Source organism: Cavia porcellus, unplaced genomic scaffold, assembly GCF_034190915.1.
Source record: "Cavia porcellus strain 051 isolate PalLab524CR breed Dunkin Hartley unplaced genomic scaffold, mCavPor4.1 scaffold_1, whole genome shotgun sequence".
NCBI classification, from domain to species: domain Eukaryota; kingdom Metazoa; phylum Chordata; class Mammalia; order Rodentia; family Caviidae; genus Cavia; species Cavia porcellus.
In genome coordinates, this window is record NW_026947484.1 from 29227488 (window position 1) to 29245764 (window position 18277).

At 36.1% G+C, this 18277-nt stretch overlaps 1 protein-coding gene across 5 annotated transcripts in view; it reads left to right on the top strand.

Moving 5' to 3' along the window:
- Akap6 (A-kinase anchoring protein 6) overlaps window positions 1–17544 on the top strand; it is a 466251-nt gene extending 448707 nt beyond the window's left edge. For all 5 annotated transcript variants that reach the window (XM_063246541.1, XM_063246546.1, XM_063246550.1 and 2 more), the window contains 2 exons: window positions 4494–7907; window positions 13005–17544. In XM_063246541.1, coding sequence (XP_063102611.1) covers window positions 4494–7865 — 3372 coding nt within the window. In that variant the 3' untranslated portion in view covers window positions 7866–7907; window positions 13005–17544. The remainder of the gene's footprint in view (window positions 1–4493; window positions 7908–13004) is intronic.
- Window positions 17545–18277: the final 733 nt, after the last annotated feature.

The window sequence follows — 18277 nt, forward strand, 5'->3', positions numbered from 1 at the left end:
TATTATAAACTCAGAATTCTTTTAAAAGCTATCTTTTTGCTTTCTGATATTAAATTCTTTATGGTTTATTGTTGCTGTTGTCACCATTTTCATAAAATTTCTTCTTAGGTCTAATTTAGTAGAACAATTATACGTCAAATGCTCTGGCACTTAAAAACATATTATAAAAAAAGAGAAAAAAAGCATTACACCAAAAAGAGCAGAGTAAATTTATGAATTTTGGAATTTGAGTGCATTTGCCCAGCCTGATCTGTATTATGTTGTCCTGTCTCCCCATTGCTCCTTCAAATCTCCGTATGTTCTGCTTTTCATACTCTGGTAAATGAGTACATCTTTATTCAGTTACAATTAATGCTCTTTGTATTTTTGTTTTTGTTTTGTCTCATACTGCCTTTCTCCAAATAAACCTCTCCTCCAAAGTTTTTGCATGTGGTACTGCTCATTAAAGTTCTGGATCTATAAAAAACAGAAAGGACAAAAATTGCAAGTCACCCTAATGGTTTTAAACATTCTAAGTACCAGAAGTTTGACTGGAACATTCAGTTTATCCTACTCATTTTAAAGTATTTTAGGACAAGTCTTTTAAGAAACTCAACTTGTTAAAGGAAATTAAAGAAATCCAGAGGCAGCTATATCAGATCTCCACGTTTGTTTTTCTGTGGGATGTCAAATTTTTCTATTCGATTCTTTTTATTTATTATGAGCATCCACCATTTAACCTAAAACTTTATGAAATCGTGAAAATGCATTCCTGGGAAATATAACTCAGTTGAAGTCATTCAAGTACAGAGGATGCTAATTAAATATGGATTGCTTGCTCCAGTTCAAATCTTGTTTCTTTTCTCCTCATCATCCTCCTCATCACCATTTCTCCAGCCACTGTTAGTTACTTTTCTCTGTTCTATTCTGTATGTATTAATTTAAATAACCTGCCTTCAATAATAAATGTATAAAATGAGCTAGCACCAATTAATTCCACTTGTTTCTTGAAACAATCTGTAGAGATATGTCTATGTAATTACTTATATAATACCATCATTTGAAACAGAATTCTGAAGTAAGTTTATAAATGAAAGACCTTTATACAAATTAATTTACTTTAATTTAATACAGAATTATTTCTGGAATAGCAGGCTCGCCATTAGAGTCTTATTCACTATTCACTATCCTTTTGGTTTCAGAAAAATCTATTTGGATTTATCACTTCATGAAAAGCAGAAACATTTGTACCTTAAAAAAAATTGTCACAGAAAACTACAACAAAAACAAAAGCTTATTTAGCTTGACCATTATTATCTATGTTAAGCTATCATCACACAGAACATTTGCCCCAATAATTTCCCATCTGTTATATCTCTGTATATGTGTCTTTTTTCCCCAAAAAGAAAATTTTTAGTTACATAAATACCCTAGTGTCCTTCAACTTTCCGACTTTCTTGCCTCAGGGTATGTTTTATGGTTGAGGTTAAATCCTTAGAAAATAGGGATTCTTACTGAAAATAGTGACAGAATTTAATTTAAAGCAAGAAGAAAATAAGGGCAGAGTGAGTAGCACTTCTTTAATATAGGAAAGTTTAAAGTCTGAAGTGAATGATTTCCTAATGGATCCTGTCAGAGATTCTCTGGAGTTGACATACAAAGATGTTTTAGAAATCACAAGAAATTTAAGAGGTTTATATGACAAGAAAGATAAGGAAAAAATGGTATTATATCCCAGTGTTTAATTTTTCCTATGGAAATGTTCCAGTCCAAGTACTTTTTGAGCAAAGGATTTGTTACTTTAGTTGCTGCTCTAAGTTCTGTACTTTCTAAGGCTTAAATTTGTAAAGCCATAGAGGCAGCCTTTGGTCATGACTGTATCACAGAAGATCAGTCTGAGTTGCTGGTGTCATATAGACTTAGTTCTGCATATCCAGGTGGCATAATTTCTGCATCTTCACATAAGTCCCAAAGTTTGAGATCTTCATAGAAAGATCTATTCTGCTAAATGTTAAAGTCAACCAGAATTACAAACAAGCTCCTTTGAAAGACCAGTTCAGTTATTTATTAGCACTGTCAGAGTGTCAGCCAAGATAATATTTGAAATTAATACACTGTTTGATTAGACTAATTGATGATTCCTACAGCTCAAGGTTTTAACATTCATTGGCCATAAAAACTGATGATTAGTACTTTCCTTTATCGGCAAGCAAAGAATAAACAGAAATTCTAGTAAAAATTCATCATGATCAGTGTACTCCATACCTAAGCAACTATGATGATTTCTGGTATGCTAGTTTAACTGTTGTAATTATTGGCAGCAGAAAGATTTCTGATAGGAAATTTTAAAATATGCCTTAATTGATGTTTACATTGTGACTAGATTCTTTTAAATTTAAGCAAGCTATACAGATAATCACATATAAACAGTATAATATAACAGTAATTGGTATCTTATACTCGATGTATTTGTGTGGTACCCTTTAGCTAATAGTTTCTGGAAGGACTGAAGGAAAGTTCCATTACTATGCTGCAAGTGAAGCTTTCTCCCACAGATTGAAGAATATAAACATCATGACTTGTTTTTCAACCAGACAGTTCAAATAATTTTGATTGGTAATGCAAAAATGCTGACCTGTAATGGGGTAACACCTCTATTTATCATGGCATAACACCTTTGTAGTTTTAATACCAAATTGGAAGAAATGGTGAGAAAGAAAAAATGAGGAAAGCAGGAAGAATACTTTATGAATTGATCCGAGACAACTCTAGAACAATTCTACATATATTAAGAACTGTACATACCTGGGAACAGTTGCACATTCCTGTAATCTCAGCAAATGAAAGGCTGAGGTGGGAGGATCACCTTGAGTTCATGCCCAGTTTGGACTATTAAGATCTTGTTTTTTGTGATTTTTTTTTTTTTTTACTATCCAGACTATAGTTATGTAACATTGATTGCCTCCTGGGCAACTCAAAATCATTAGTTCATTTAATAATCATAGTAACCTTGAAAGATAGGGTTACCCTATTTTTCAAGTGATGAGACTAGTTCTAAGTAAGTTAAGCAATTTTCTCAAGTTTGTGTAACTAGTAAGTAGCAAAGGCGGTGTTTCAACCAGTCTGCTTGCATTGAGCCATGGCCATCCACTGGGCTAGCTGAGCTACAAAGTTCCATTTGTATTTCTGTCTCCAGGTGAGCCCTTTAGGACTTGTCAGGGCCTGCAGCTGCAGGAGAGAGAGAGAGAGAGAGAGAGAGAGAGAGAGAGAGAGAGAGAGAGATAGGCAGACTGACAGGTAATCACCTTTCTTGGCTCTGACATGAATCCAAACAAATGGATCACAAGTAAAGATGGTGAAGGAATACAGACAGGGTCCAGAAGACTATTTAGTACTGTATACCAGAATGTGTTAAGTTCTACCTAACTAGGGGTAAAACCAGGAAGTCCAAAGAAAGATCAATCTTTCCAAGTAAGTAGGTGGAAAACATTGGTAGGGAGTCTGCACCACTGCACCCTTAGAAATCAGGAAATTCTTCAGGTAGTTATTACTCTGGGGTTGGAGGAGAGATGGAAATGGAAACTCCCAAGAAACAGAGGCAAGACTGATAGTAATGAGACCAGGGAACAAAGATCAAAGTATAAGCTCTTCCATAGAGAGAAACTGAGGAAGAGGGAAACTGAGAAATGTGTTCCAAGCAACTGCCTTGGAATACTCAGGGTCACAGAAAATCTAGGAGTGGAAACCAGTCAGCGTTGCTCATTTGGTGTTTACTTGGAAATAGGCTCAGTTTCTTAAGGGGCAGAAGCTCTTAAAGAAGAAGAGAGGATAGGTAAGAACCTCTGGCTGATAGATGGCTCTGTCTGTTGGCTATAACTCCCTAAGTCCCTAGGCAAAAGCTGCTTGAAATAGAGAACCCAGGAATATAGGCAAGAGAGAGTTTGCCATGTGAGTCTGCAGATTCACATGGATTCAGGAGCTAAAATAATATGATGGTGAATATATCTTGCTTGTTTGTCTTTGATTTTTGTTTTTTGAGACAGAGTATCACTACGTAGTTCAGGTTGTCCTTGAACTTAGTATGTAGCCAGGTTGGCTCTGAACTCATTGCAATCCTACCTTAGTCCTGAGATTACACACAGCGAATATACCTATTCTATTACCTAAATCTATTACCTAAATACCTAAATCTACCTGGAAGTTTTATTCCAACCCAATCCAAGACCTAAAATGTAGCAAAATCAGTTAGAAAAGATTAATTCCATAATTAAATTTTATTAACAGTATTACCTTTTAATCTATGTTATTGTCTTCAGTGACAAATTACTTGATAGAAAAATCCCATTTCATTAATTTTAGGATGTTATTCTACAGGGGGAGAAAGGAATGACTCTGCTCTCTTTCAATTCCATGTATTGTACAGTTTTCTTTCCTGACTTCCAAGAGATTTTGAATGCATAAAATTTTTATGCTCATATTCCTTAATTCCCCATTTCTGCTCTTACCTTTCACAGGAGACTTTGAATGTGATTGATCCTGGTTTGATGGACCTAAATGGGATGAATGAAGATGCCCTGGAGTGGGATGAAACAGATATAAGTAACAAATTAATTAGTTTGAACGAAGAATCAACTGACCTCGATCAAGAACCCCAACCTGTAATTCCTTCATTGAAGTGTGAAGAGACAAGTAATGAGGATCCTGGTCATGAGGAAGGGACAGGAGACCATGGGGGATCTCAGTATTCCTCGAATATCACTGCACCCTGCAGTCCACATATTTATCAGGTGTACAGCCTCCACAATATTGAACTCTACGAGGACAACCACCTGCCCTTTCTGAAAAACAATCCAAACTTTACTAGCATGACACAGCCTAGTGTTTTGACTAAGAGTCTTAGCAAAGACTCTTCCTTTTCATCTACCAAATCTTTGCCAGATATTTTAGGAGGTCCCAATTTGGTAAAACCTTGCCCATGCCACAGTGGAGACATGTGCCAGAATTCTGGCAGTGAGAGTGGAATCGTCAGTGAAGGAGACACTGAAATGACTACCAACTCAGAAATGTGCTTGCTCAGTGCGGTGGATGGGCCCCCAAGTCACCCTGGACATCTGGACTCACAAGTGGGAGATGCAGTTAATGTATTAAAGCAAAAATTTATAGATGAGGACAAATGCTGTAAGCCTCCAAATAGCTCTCAGTCATCCATTTCACCAGTGGGCAGTGTAAATGGAAAAGTTGGAGATTTAAACAGTGTTACCAAACATACCCCTGATTGTTTGGGAGAAGAATTACAAGGAAAACATGATGTGTTTACATTTTATGATTACTCTTACCTTCAAGGCTCAAAACTCAAATTACCAATGATAATGAAACAGTCACAGAGTGAAAAGACACATGTGGCGGATCACCTTCTCTGTGGTTTTTATTTTGATAAAAAATCTTGCAAATCTAAACAGCAGGCTTTAGAGTTACAACCAGATGCACCACCCCACGAAAAGGTTTTGGCAAATGCACCCCATGAAATGGATCGCAGCTCATATAAAAGTGGTGATATAGAGAAGGCATTTGCTGGCATTCCAAATGCCAAACAATTCTCCCTTTTATCTCGTAGTTCATCTATTGAGTCCCTTTCACCAGGCAGCGATTTATTTGGATTGGGTGTCTTTAAAAATGGCAGTGACAGCCTCCAGCGAAGTACTTCTTTAGAAAGTTGGTTGACATCCTATAAAAGCAATGAAGATCTTTTTAGCTGTCACAGCTCTGGGGACATAAGTGTGAGCAGTGGCTCAGTTGGTGAACTGAGTAAAAGGACATTAGATCTCCTGAATCGTTTGGAAAATATCCAGAGTCCCTCAGAACAAAAGATAAAGCGAAGTGTTTCTGATATCACTCTTCAAAGCAGTTCCCAAAAGATGTCCTATGCTGGCCAAATGTCCTTGGACATAGCATCTTCTATCAATGAAGACTCAGCAGCATCTCTCACAGAACTTAGCAGCAGTGATGAACTCTCTCTTTGCTCAGAGGACATTGTGTTACACAAGAACAAGATTCCAGAATCAAATGCATCTTTTAGGAAGCGCCTTAATCACTCTGTAGCTGATGAAAGTGATGTGAATGTCAGTATGATTGTTAATGTCTCATGCACCTCTGCTTGCACTGATGATGAAGATGACAGTGACCTTCTCTCGAGCTCTACGCTCACCTTGACTGAAGAAGAACTTTGTATCAAAGATGAGGATGATGACTCCAGCATTGCAACAGATGATGAAATTTATGAAGAATGCAACCTGATGTCAGGACTAGACTATATAAAGAATGAGTTACAGACCTGGATTAGGCCAAAACTTTCCTTGACAAGAGATAAAAAACGGTGTAATCTCAGTGAAGAAATAAAGGGCAATAAAGATGTAAGCAGTAATGAAGTGACCAATTCCTCTGATACCCTAAATATTGAGACCCTTCTAAATGACTCCATAAAATGCCTCTCTGAAAATAATGGAAATAGTAAGAATTCACCCCATATGCACGAGTTAGGAACAAAGAGTGAAAACAAGAAAAATATTTTCAAAGTTAATAAAGATCCACATGTGGCAGATATGGAAAATGGCAATATTGAAAGTACTCCAGAAGAGCCAAAAGATAAGCTGAGTGAAAGTTCACACTCATCAGAGAATCTTAGTTCAAGTGGGAAGAAGATTCCAGAAAGTGAGCTCTGCAAGTATAAGGCATCTATAGATGGTTCAGATGATTCGAATATTGCTGGAAAGGAATTTGGTCCTCCAAATGTTAGACATCTTCCAAAGGACTGTGCAAATCACCACCCTTTTGAAAATCAGAGGGCCAATTGCACTGCCATCACAAAAGCTTGCCCAGAACTGTCTTTAGAAGCCAGAGTTAACAACAGACAAGTCTGTGATGTATCGAAATCTTCTTCTAATGATACATCAAGTGTGGATGAAAATTCTGCTGGTTGCTGCCCCGCACTTGAACCAAATGAAACCGAGGAAACCTCTTCTATCAGTGGCAGTGTTTCCTGTTGCAACTGTAAGCCAGATGTTTTCCATCAAAAACATGCTGAAGATTGTTCTGTACATGACTTTGTTAAAGAAATTATTGACATGGCTTCAACAGCCCTAAAAAGTAAATCTCAACCTGAAAATGAGGTGCCTGCTCCCACTTCATTAACTCAAATCAAGGAAAAAGTATTAGAACATTCTCACCGGCCCATCCATTTGAGAAAAGGAGACTTTTATTCCTACTTATCCCTTTCATCTCATGACAGTGACTGTGGGGAGGTCACCAGTTACATAGAAGAGAAAAGCAATACTCCATTGCTGCTAGACACAATCGACTCTGGCTTAGATGAAAAGGAAGACATTGAATGTTTCTTTGAGGCCTGTGTTGAGAATGACCCTAATTCAGAGGATCCCTGTTTCTCTAACACTCCTCCGGATGAATCTTCAGTTCCCGAGGAAACTAAAGTGCCACTACAAGCGACACCCCACTCTTCTAAATTCAGTGATACTTCTCTATTAGTTAATGATACAGACATGGTGCCTCTTCCAATACCTCCCCCTCAGAAAGAAGCTGACATTAGAAAGGAAGTAGATGATTTTCCCCAGACTTCCAGCAGGTATGCAGAAAACTCTGAGTTTATTCCTTCACAGGTGCATAGTGAAAAGGAGAATTCAGGAAAACCAGGTGAATCAGGAGTGCCAGAAGAGCACAACACTGCTTCAGCCAAATCTAAGGTTCAGGACCTCTCCCTGAAGGCAAATCAGCTAAAAGACAAAACTCCATTGCATCCCAGCCCCAAATCTTTAACCTGTGAAGAAAATCTTCTAGATCTCTCTGCAGAACCACATGGAAATATGCATACGTAGAATGTAACTCCTCCCCAAGCATGAAAATCCTCTCATTGAAAGGTATGTATAAGTCCTCCTATAAAGTAGAAATTTGCATCAACAAAAGTGTCATAGAAGAAAAGGTTAGTAGAATGACTGAATATGGGCACACATTTACCAGGATGAGACATTTAGGTGAAAGAAATACTCCAAACAATGAAAGTATCTGTGAGACAAAAGAGGAAAAACTGTGTAAAAATTGACATTTTTAGTGACATTACCTTTTTTCCATGATTCTTGCAAGCTAAGTATAAAATTTGAGGATGTAATCAAACAATTGAAGGTTTCAAATTCTTCCACTAAGAGAGGAAAAAGAAGTTATCCAAATGGTGGTCATACCCTGTGATCAAAATGCATGCACAGTAGCAACGCTCCTTACCTTAGTTCCCTGTGCAGAGCTGCCCGTCTCTTCAATGCCTGGAGATGAACAGCGATTAGGCTAAAGGCTGCATCTCCTGATTTGGGCCTTCCTTTTATGCTCCTGTCTAGTGTAACTATCATCACATTTGCTTCCCTGGTGGAAGGCTGTGCTGTCACAGCTCCTAATCATGGCCACGTCTGAGAATTCAAACAGGAGGGGAAAGTTGATGTTAAAGAAGAGGCTTTTATTTATCCACACACAGATTGAGAACAGGCACAGAAAGCAAATGCAGAAAGAATGCATGACAAGTTAATGGTGTCTTGATAAAAACAGAATTTCTGAATTTTGCCTGAAGGTGACAGGCTGATTTTCATCAATATTTTTAAGAAAGTCTTTCCGCTCTTCATATTTAATAAGACAGCTATTGATTGATAATTCTGAGATGATGATGTATCTCTAAAAGTGACACAAAGATTCTGTTATTTCTCATTTCTAAGCCCCAGTAATAAATATGCTTTCTCAATCAAGTTCAAAGAAAAAAAAATGTGAGCTTTCAAATGTGAGAGTCATATTTCACCAAAGTGCAAGGTGTCTAATGCCATCTCCACCCCCACTCCAGAAGCCTAATGCCGTAACCCAAACTCGTGCTATAGGAAATGAATTACAGAAGCAATCTACCCTAATTTGTTAACTTATTCAAATAACAGTTATTATACTTAACTGTGCTAAAGATTATCTTTTTTGTGGCAGATTGTTTATTTTTTGATGAGTCTAATTACTGATTTTCTAAAAGTAATTTACATTTATTACAAATACATCTTTTAAAATGTGACAGATAAATGTTGTTCCCATAATGTATTATGAAAAAAGTTACTATTTAAAAACACATTATTTAATTTGAAAGATGAATGGCAAACATCATTATTTTTTTTTCTGTAACACCTGTGCCCTAAGCTCATTAAAATGTGTAATTCTGTGCAGAGCAGTTAGAAATGGGGCGAGAGGGGGGAATCTATATCATATATATACCCTAAAAATAAATTCAGTATGCAAAATTGAAGAAAACCATCCCATGTACTAATAGAACTCAACTAATTATATGTGTTTTAGACTCTATTTACAATTGGCTGCATGTGAGAACAAAAGTAGAGAGAGAGAAATGTATCTTCTGTGAGTCGTGTCCACCCTATAATCACGTTCTCCATCAGTATGCAGTAAAATTGACCATTAAGAGAGAGTAACTACAATTCAATAAGCTGCTTCGAAACAAGTTCTATTAGAATCGATTGTACTGCTGGCTCTGCCAACTGCCACAGAAAGACTGTAGAGCCTGGCTGAATTTGTTTTCTAAAAGGGAAGAAAAGCTTGATAGCAACACCACCCTGAGCATGATGTCATGTGACTGTGACCCTCTCATCACCACCAGTCATGCTGGGCTCCAGAACTCCAGCACTGGAGAAAGCTCTGGAATGCGTTCTGCCTTCTTGATCCCCTGGGAGTTTCGTTTCTCCTTTACAGAGACATAGAATTGAAATGAAATGTAAATAATGAACCCCTCCATCTTCAGACACCAGGGAAGGGAATGTGCTGATTCTTCTGTGTAATCCTCACATTTTGCAATCAGGAACAGTGTAAAAATATCAATCACTCAGCAAAATTTTGTTGCACCCCAGTGATGCCTGGCCCTATCTTGGGCAAAGATAGAAACAACAATTTTACTTCTCCAGAACTTACACCACCCCCAAGTGACTTGTTATCAAGCCTGGAGTTGTTTAAGCAGCCATATTTAGTGTGGCTCTATTCAGGATTTTTTTTCCTTTGGTTCTTCAGTGTCATGTGGACACTGAATGCTTGAATTTTCCTCTAGTCATTAACAGTGGGTTCCTGAATGTAAATGTCCACACATTGTTGAAGTACTATCAGTCAGTACTTGTTAAATGTCTGACAACCTTTTAGTATTTAACTCAGGAATATATAGTAAAGCTATTTGGTAAATACAAGGTTTTACATCTGTAAGAGCTTATTTATGGAGGCTATTTTTCCTGCAAGATTCAAAAAAGCAAAAGTGAAAGCTCTACTTTTGAAACCCATTTGAAAACCATCAGTTAAAATTTTGTTTTTATGAGGGCAAAAATGATTCACCTAATTCAATTTTCTGGGAATTTTCTCCCCGAAATAAATTCACAGGTGATAAAATGATTATAATTTCATCCAGAAGAGATATAAATTAGAAGATAAAGTCTATAACAGTAATTAATTTTTTCACACAATATTTGAAAAGGTTTTTATTTACTGTGTTCTAATTAAAAGCCTGCTGAAACTGTTTGAGAAGCTTTAACATGATCTAACAGTATGCATTTGCACCGAGTTCCAGGCACACTGCTGTGCTTTTCACTATTTTCATTTGTGTGTCATGTTTCTATAAAAATAGAGAGGTCAGTTCCAGAAAATCATATCAAAGGCAAGGTAACTGGATAGATCCAGCTCTTTCTGCCTAATTTGGAGGAAGCATATAATGTATGTCTGGAGTGTCTCCTAGGACCTGCCTAAGAGATGTACTTTGCACTAATCTTTTTGCTGTATTCTGACAGTTATTTCTTCATAATCCTCATCATAAGCCTCTGATCTTTGATGAATGGTTTAACCCTAAACTTCAGGCTGGTATAAAAATTTAACTCATCATATGCAGCCAGTGTATACTTTTTGTTTTTGTTTTGTTTTTTGATTTGCTCTGTGGTGCATGCATGTGTGTGTGTGTGTGTGTGTGTGTGTGTGTGTGTGTGTGTGTATGTGTGTGTGTGTGTGTAAAAGAGAACGAATTTTTTTAGGGTAGGGAGATGCATTACATAGAATGCATATATTTTCTTTAGAACTTTTTAGCTTTGTAGTCTTTCCTTCTTTATTGGTCTGTGTGTGTTGGTGGTCTGTTGATTTTAGGCAAGTATTTGTATTTATGTGTGCTCAAATATACACCCCTACAGTTAAAAGTGATGCCGCTGATTTTTTCACACTGAGAAGGCTATAAGAGCAAACATTTCTCATAGGAACACTAATTCCCATTTTTTAAAATTGGGTTGACACTGTTTGATATTTTCCTAAGATGACCACTCAAGTTTAAGAAACTACCTTTGCAGCTGGGTGTGGTGGCACATGCCTATAACCCTAGAATTTGGGAAGCTGAGGCAGGAGAATCATCAAGTCCAACCTGAGCTTCATAGTGAGTTCAAAGCCAGCCTGTACTACAAAATGAAGCCCTGCCTCAAAAACAAACAAACAAAAACAACCCATAAAGAAAGCAAAAAACTACATTTAGGGTTGCATATTAGTTTTTAACTGGAAAATACAAGTATAATCTTATCAAATTTAACTAGAGAACCACTTCAATAAGTCAAGATTCCAGTGGATGTGTTTTTAATTACCCAGCATTTCTGAGTAACAAGACTCGCTATGGTAAATAACAAAGATGTTATTGGATATAGCCTCTCTCTTTCTCTCTCTCCCTGCCCCCACCTCTGTCTGTCTCACACAAAATTTGTGACTCAACCAGTTTGATGCCCCTGTTTCCAAGTAGACCACATTGAAAAATTGATTATCCAGAGCTTGCTTAGTGAGACCAGATTTCCCTCACCTAAGGATTCCCACTCAGTGACCAGCTTTTAGATGAATCATGTTTTTAGCATTTGAACAATGTACCACACTTTTTCAAGTTACCACATTATTTAACTGTACCAAATTTTGGTACATCTGTTCCCATCTGTCTGTCTCTTCCTGTTCCTGTTAACTTTTTAGCTCCCTGCACCCCACCTTCTTGTGGCTCTGGAGAAGCCCTTTGTTAATGTTTTTCTAGATTTTATATGTTACAAGATTGTATAAAAATGAGAAAGCAACATTGAGAGAATGAAAATATTTAGTTTTAGATAGGCAGTAAAACCACTGCTATCAAACTTCAGAACTCAGTTTAAACTCAGACTAGCAAAAGCCTGCTTCAAGAGGTAGTGAGAGAAAAAAAAACTGCCTCCTATATTGCCTAAACCTAGAATTCAGATATCCCTCACGTTTGACCAGTTGATTTTAGCCATTTAGAAATATGCAGAACAGACTGAGGTTGGCACAAATGTATACCAGCCATCAAATGTACAAAAATAATTGAATCAGTTTCCTTTTCACAATGCTATATACCTTAAATAAAATGTGTTAGCATTTGAGTGAGAAGTCTTAGTTATATCCTTTTACAGACAAGGGACTGAAACTTTTAGGATTATCACAACATTATGAATAGTTCATCAGTAGATGATAGTGGAATTATTCAAGGTCACACATAAAGTCATTGAAATGAGGGTTAAATCTGAGAACTTCTGTTCTTAGTCTTGGAATCATTGTTAATACTTTCCCTAATCACTTGGCATCAGCCGCTTCATATTTTCACATAGATTTGAAGTCATCTTGAGTGTTTAAAACTGAGTTACCCACTCACCAATGACACAGAGAAAAGTCCAAACCTGGTTTCTTTTGTTTTATTTGATATTATACATTGTTAAAAGAAACAATATATTTTCCCACCTCTTACGAAAATATTTTGTGTAAGAATTATGAATCTTGGGCTATGGAAATCTTACTTACATTTTGTGTAGGCTTTTATTTCAGAGCATCAGGAGGCAGTCTCAAAATGGTAGCCTTCAGAGGTTCCTCAAAGGGCTCGGTGTTACAAATGAAAGACATTTCTGAAACTGTTTTTGTCACATTTTTGTTTTTTATAGATAGTCTGGCTACAACTCAGGGTTGGCTTCATCCTCTTGCCCTGGGCTGTCTCCGGTTTCATCATGCCCTCACTGCCGTTTGTCACATTGATTATCCCAAGATGAATCTTCCTTCGGAATGCAGTTTGTCCACAGGAGCCTTGTGATCTGAATGTGTGCGCTGGTTCTCTTTCGGTGATCGTCTTTGAAGTTCAGCAAAGCTGCTTGTTCTCCCATGGATTCCTACCCCAAGCTACCTCTACCGACCCGCTCTCTTCAGTGAGACTTTTCTGTTTGCCTCCTCCCCTCCCCTTCTGCTCTTTAAAGTTCCGCCATTCACCAAGTTGATGGTCCACTAAACACACCTGTCTGGAATGACATCCCTACCAGTACTTGATCAATTTCATGTTTAAATCTGGATTTTTTTTAATGGTATGTTGCCTATGTTTATCGAAAGAGGTTTACCTGAAAAGCCAGCATTTGGTTTGATTACAGCATAAAGAAGAAACATTGGTCTTTCTTTCAAAATTAAGTAACTCTTAAAACCACCATTCTGTTTATTTAATTTTAATAATAGTCTATGCAGCACTTCAAGAAACAACTATAATAGTGTTGTATATTATAAATTGGTGACCTTCTACTCTTAAATTATGTACAACATTTTTGGTTTTTTATGCTTCTTGAAGTATAATGAGAAAAGTTTTTTTAAAGTGTGCCTTGCTGTATTTCTTATACCATTTATTAAAAAGCTGCTTTCAAGGTAAAACTATGTTGGTCTGAAAAGAGAAAATAGCAAGGTTAAGATGTGTGAATAATTTCTGTATATATGTATAACCAAGGACAAACATTGATGTATAATGACAGTATAAAATGCTTTCATGTTTGTGTTGTCTAGTGATGTGGAAAATATAAGCCTTAAATCCATTAGATTGCATGATAATTAAAATTGGCATAATAAAAAGTCTATTGGGGGAAAAGGAAAATTAGTGATCTCTTCTACCTGTGTCTTTACCAAATTGTCACATCTGGTTCTAAGAAAATATAACATGTAGCAGCTTCCAAAATATCCATATTGTATAAGAAGCTTAAAATTAAACTACAGACTAGACATGAAACCTTTATGATTTTCAAAATCTTTCTAGCCTCTAGAGAATCTTGAAACAGAAAATGATGAAAGGCCAGTTCTCCTAAACTAATTCAAAGTTACACTAGATCTTTTATTTCTACTTACTAATGACTTAATGTTAGATTTCTGGATATCTTGTGTGTCTTAATTTATTTTAAATAATTATTTTGAACAGGCTTGATAAAAAGATGGTATAAAGATACAGAAATTTTATTATTATTTTTATTTACACCATAGATTTCAGGTATATTTATTTTGTGTAAAAAATCATCAGAGGAAAAAGTCCATTTGGTCTTACTGACTCTTATTAAATATGGTTTTTAACTTATAATTCCTACTAAAGTGCCTGACACACAGTAGGTATCCAATAAAAATTTGCTGAACGGTATTGAGTTAAATAACATGGATGACATATACCTCATCTTGAGGAACCTACACTAAAACATGAACATGACTAGAAAAAGATATAATGCAATCTAAAATCACATCCAATGTATAATCAATTAATGTCAAATTTTTAAAAAGGAAAGAATGTTAGGGATTCACATAGCCACAGAAATGACAATCATTCATTCAACAGATAGTTCACTAACATCTTGTATCTGCAAAGCACTATTCTAGATTCAGGGAATGCAAGGAAGAACAAAGGCCCTGCTCTCAGGAGGTGTGCCCACGTTCGGGGGTGAAGCCAGTGCACAGATGGCATGCGGTAGTTGTCTTAGGGATGAAGAGAGCAAAGAGAGTGGAAAAAGAATCAAGAGAGAAACAACAGAGAGAGACAAAGAAGAAGAGTGAGTGTTAGGGGAGAGCGGAATGTTAGACAATAAAGTATTAACAGAGCTTTATTCCAAGGGTAATAGGAGAGAAAAGGCCGAGGGAGAGGACTTCCTGGAGGTCCTTTGAAGAAGATAAGTTGGAACTTTGGTGTGTGGTATGTTAGGTAGTAAGGAAGCCTTGTAGAGTCTTTGTTTTGCACCTGATTTTATTTATAATTAAGACTTTGTTAGCATTGCACCAAGAACATTTAAACACTGCTTATCTAAACTCCTACCACTTTAATTTATATTTGTGTCCTCATACTAATCTTTTCCGTACATGTTTCTTAATGGGTGACTCATTCTGGGCTTTTAAATAGTAATTTGTTCTAAAGGGGTTATAGCCGACATCTAGTTGCAGTGTCCCAGAGGATTTCAGGGGGAAGAGATTAGAAATAATTGTCTAGTTAAGAGGCAGCTATAGAAAATAAGATAGATTTGAGACAATAATAAAGTACACAGGAAAAGTGACCTGGCATGTACAGAAAGAATAAATCCTAGAGTCTTTTAAATACCTATGAGTATTTTGGACTGCAGTTAATGGGTTATGGTATTATTTTACCTTCTAAGATAGCCTAAATTTTTCTTGGATAATAACTAATGCCAAGTCTGTATCTTTATTGGTAAAACATTCAAGAATGAATTGACTGCAATGTTCTATTTATCTCTTGTGTGCTTTCAGAGTTTGAGGTGTTGAAAATGTTTACTAATTATCTGCTTAGTAACATCAGATTTTTAAATTGACTTTTTGGTTGAATGATGCCCTTTCTGGTTGGAAAACATGGAGTAGCCTCAATTCACATATCGCATAGATGCTGCCACCCCAATTACCCATAAAAACAGTCTCAACGCTGCCTGTGACAGTGTTTTGCTATCTGTTGCAATAGGCAAACTATTCCACTGCTGGGCGTGTCGCTGTTAGACTGTTCTTTCATAGGCTGCTAAAGAAAGGCTGTAGAATATTCCCCAGGTCCACCTTTACTGATCCGTATTCTGTCGTACAGAGCAGCTCAGAGTACTTTTCCTTTCCATTCTCTCATAGCAGTCCTGAAGATAATTGAGACCAGTTACTCATTCTCTCCCAACTACTGTTCCTCTAACCACCCTTCATGTGTCATGATTTTCAGATCCATTTCAACCTGACTGAATGTTAATAGACAGACTCCTACAAACCAAGGAACTGTCGTCATAATACTCACAGAAAAGTGGATATTTAAGTGCTAAGTTTTCTCTAAAAGTATATTCAAAATATGTTTATTCTATTATTGTAAATTTCAATAAATAAATAAATAACTCAATAAGAATTCACGACTTCTTTCAGTGACCGAGTCCAGTGCTAGAATCATCTTGAATCTTTTCCTTACATTGAATCCAAACCCATCCTCTATCCTTACAAAACAATGTGTTTTCATTCCTTCATATATTCATTTACATTTATTTACTCAGTCATTCAGCGTCCACTGAATGGTTACTTGTGTGAGGCCCTGTGTTCAGCATCAGATATATAACTAAAGGCAACTAAAATATGGTTTCTATCTCCAAAGGGTTTACAGTTTTTCTCTTGAAAGTGCCTTTCATGTTCTTGAATATCGTGATTATAATGTTCATGCCCATATTTACTTTGTTTCTTATCTAGTTATTCTACATTTTCAAAATCTGGTGATCAAAATAGTATGCAAAATAATTTGGATCTGACCATTAGAAGTGGTGAAGAGGTTTTAATTACAGAAAAAAGAGTATTTTTAAGATTTTTGATTACTAAATAAATATGCATCTTAGGCAACAAGAGAATAATCTACATTTACGACTTTTAAAAACCTGAGTTTGATGATTTTGTTGATTGTTTCATACAGCTTAACTTTTACCCATTCTATGATTCATGGATACAAATTAGAGGACAATACCAAAATAGAGTGAAATGACCCACCGTGATGGTCACACCTGTGTAGTGTGTACCACTTCATTTGTAAGAATTTAGCAATATCACCTAAGAACACGGGCATTTTTTTTTTTTTACAAATATACAGTACCATCTTCACACTGAGAAATGTAACATTGGTAACATTAATATTATCTGGTAATCCACATTAAAATTTCTCTACAAGCCCAAATAATGTATTTTCTTTTATCTTGGAACCAAACAAAGACTATATTATTGTTTAAAGTTTTTGTGTTGTTTTACTCCTGAACAATTTCCTGTGATTTTATTCTTCCTGTCTGTAGTCTTTCATAACACTGATACTCTGAAGAGTCTAAGCCAGTTTTGCAGAATGATCCAAAATATTGGTATGTTCAGTGGTTTCTCATTAAACTCAGGATAAACTGTTTTTGTAAAGTGTAGCACATGGGTGATATTTTGTTGGACACTTCAATGAAGAGGGAATGAGTCACTGACATTCTTGATATGTCTTGAAGGTCACAGCTTATTGCTACAGCTCGTTAGTCTATAGCAAGGGTGAGCAAACCAAAGCCCATAGGCCAAATCCAGCCCACTGTATGTTTTTGGTTAACCTATGAACCAAGAATGACTTTTATCTGAAAAAAATCAAGAGAATATTTCATGACATGTGGAATTGTAATTTGATTTTGGTGTCCATAAATAAAGTTTTATTGGAATACAGCCAAATGCATTTGTTTACATATGGCTGCTTTTACACTGTAAGCACAGTTATGTGATTGAAGCAAAAACTACTATATATGGTTTGCAAAGCCTACAATATCTGGCCCATTACAGAAGTTTTCTGATCCCTGGTCTGGGTGTCTCAATTTCGGTACAATTTTCTTAGCGGTACTGAGATTTCAGTTTTCAGAGTCAATGTAACATCAAGGAATTTGCAGTATTTTTCTTTCTAGATTTTATTGCATTCTCAACTTCAGTTTCACATTATCTTAAAAGTTGAAGTGTGTTTTATTTCATGAACTAAAAGGTTATTCCACATCAATAATTTAAGGATTCAAATTTAGCTCACTACTTTCCCTGATTGATTTAGTCAAGTTAGTCAATTATAGATAAATTAATTCAGTCAAAATCATCAGGAAAATTGACACAAGCTAAACTAGCCTCAATGCACCAATATATTGGAATCTTTTCATTAAATGTTTTCTAAAGCAACCCAAGGAATTAAACCAGGCCATTTCACAGTCATCTTTTTTTTCAGATTTATTTTTCACCCTAACAAAAGTAAAATCATGATGAGATTGTATATTGTACATCTTCATTTCATGATTGTTGATCGTAAGTAAAAATGAATGTACCAAGAATTAAGTACTCAACACATTCTCTGCTATGCTGGTAGGTAGGTGCTTTTATTGAATAAAAGACTTTCAATAGAAACAATCTTTCTTCATTTTTT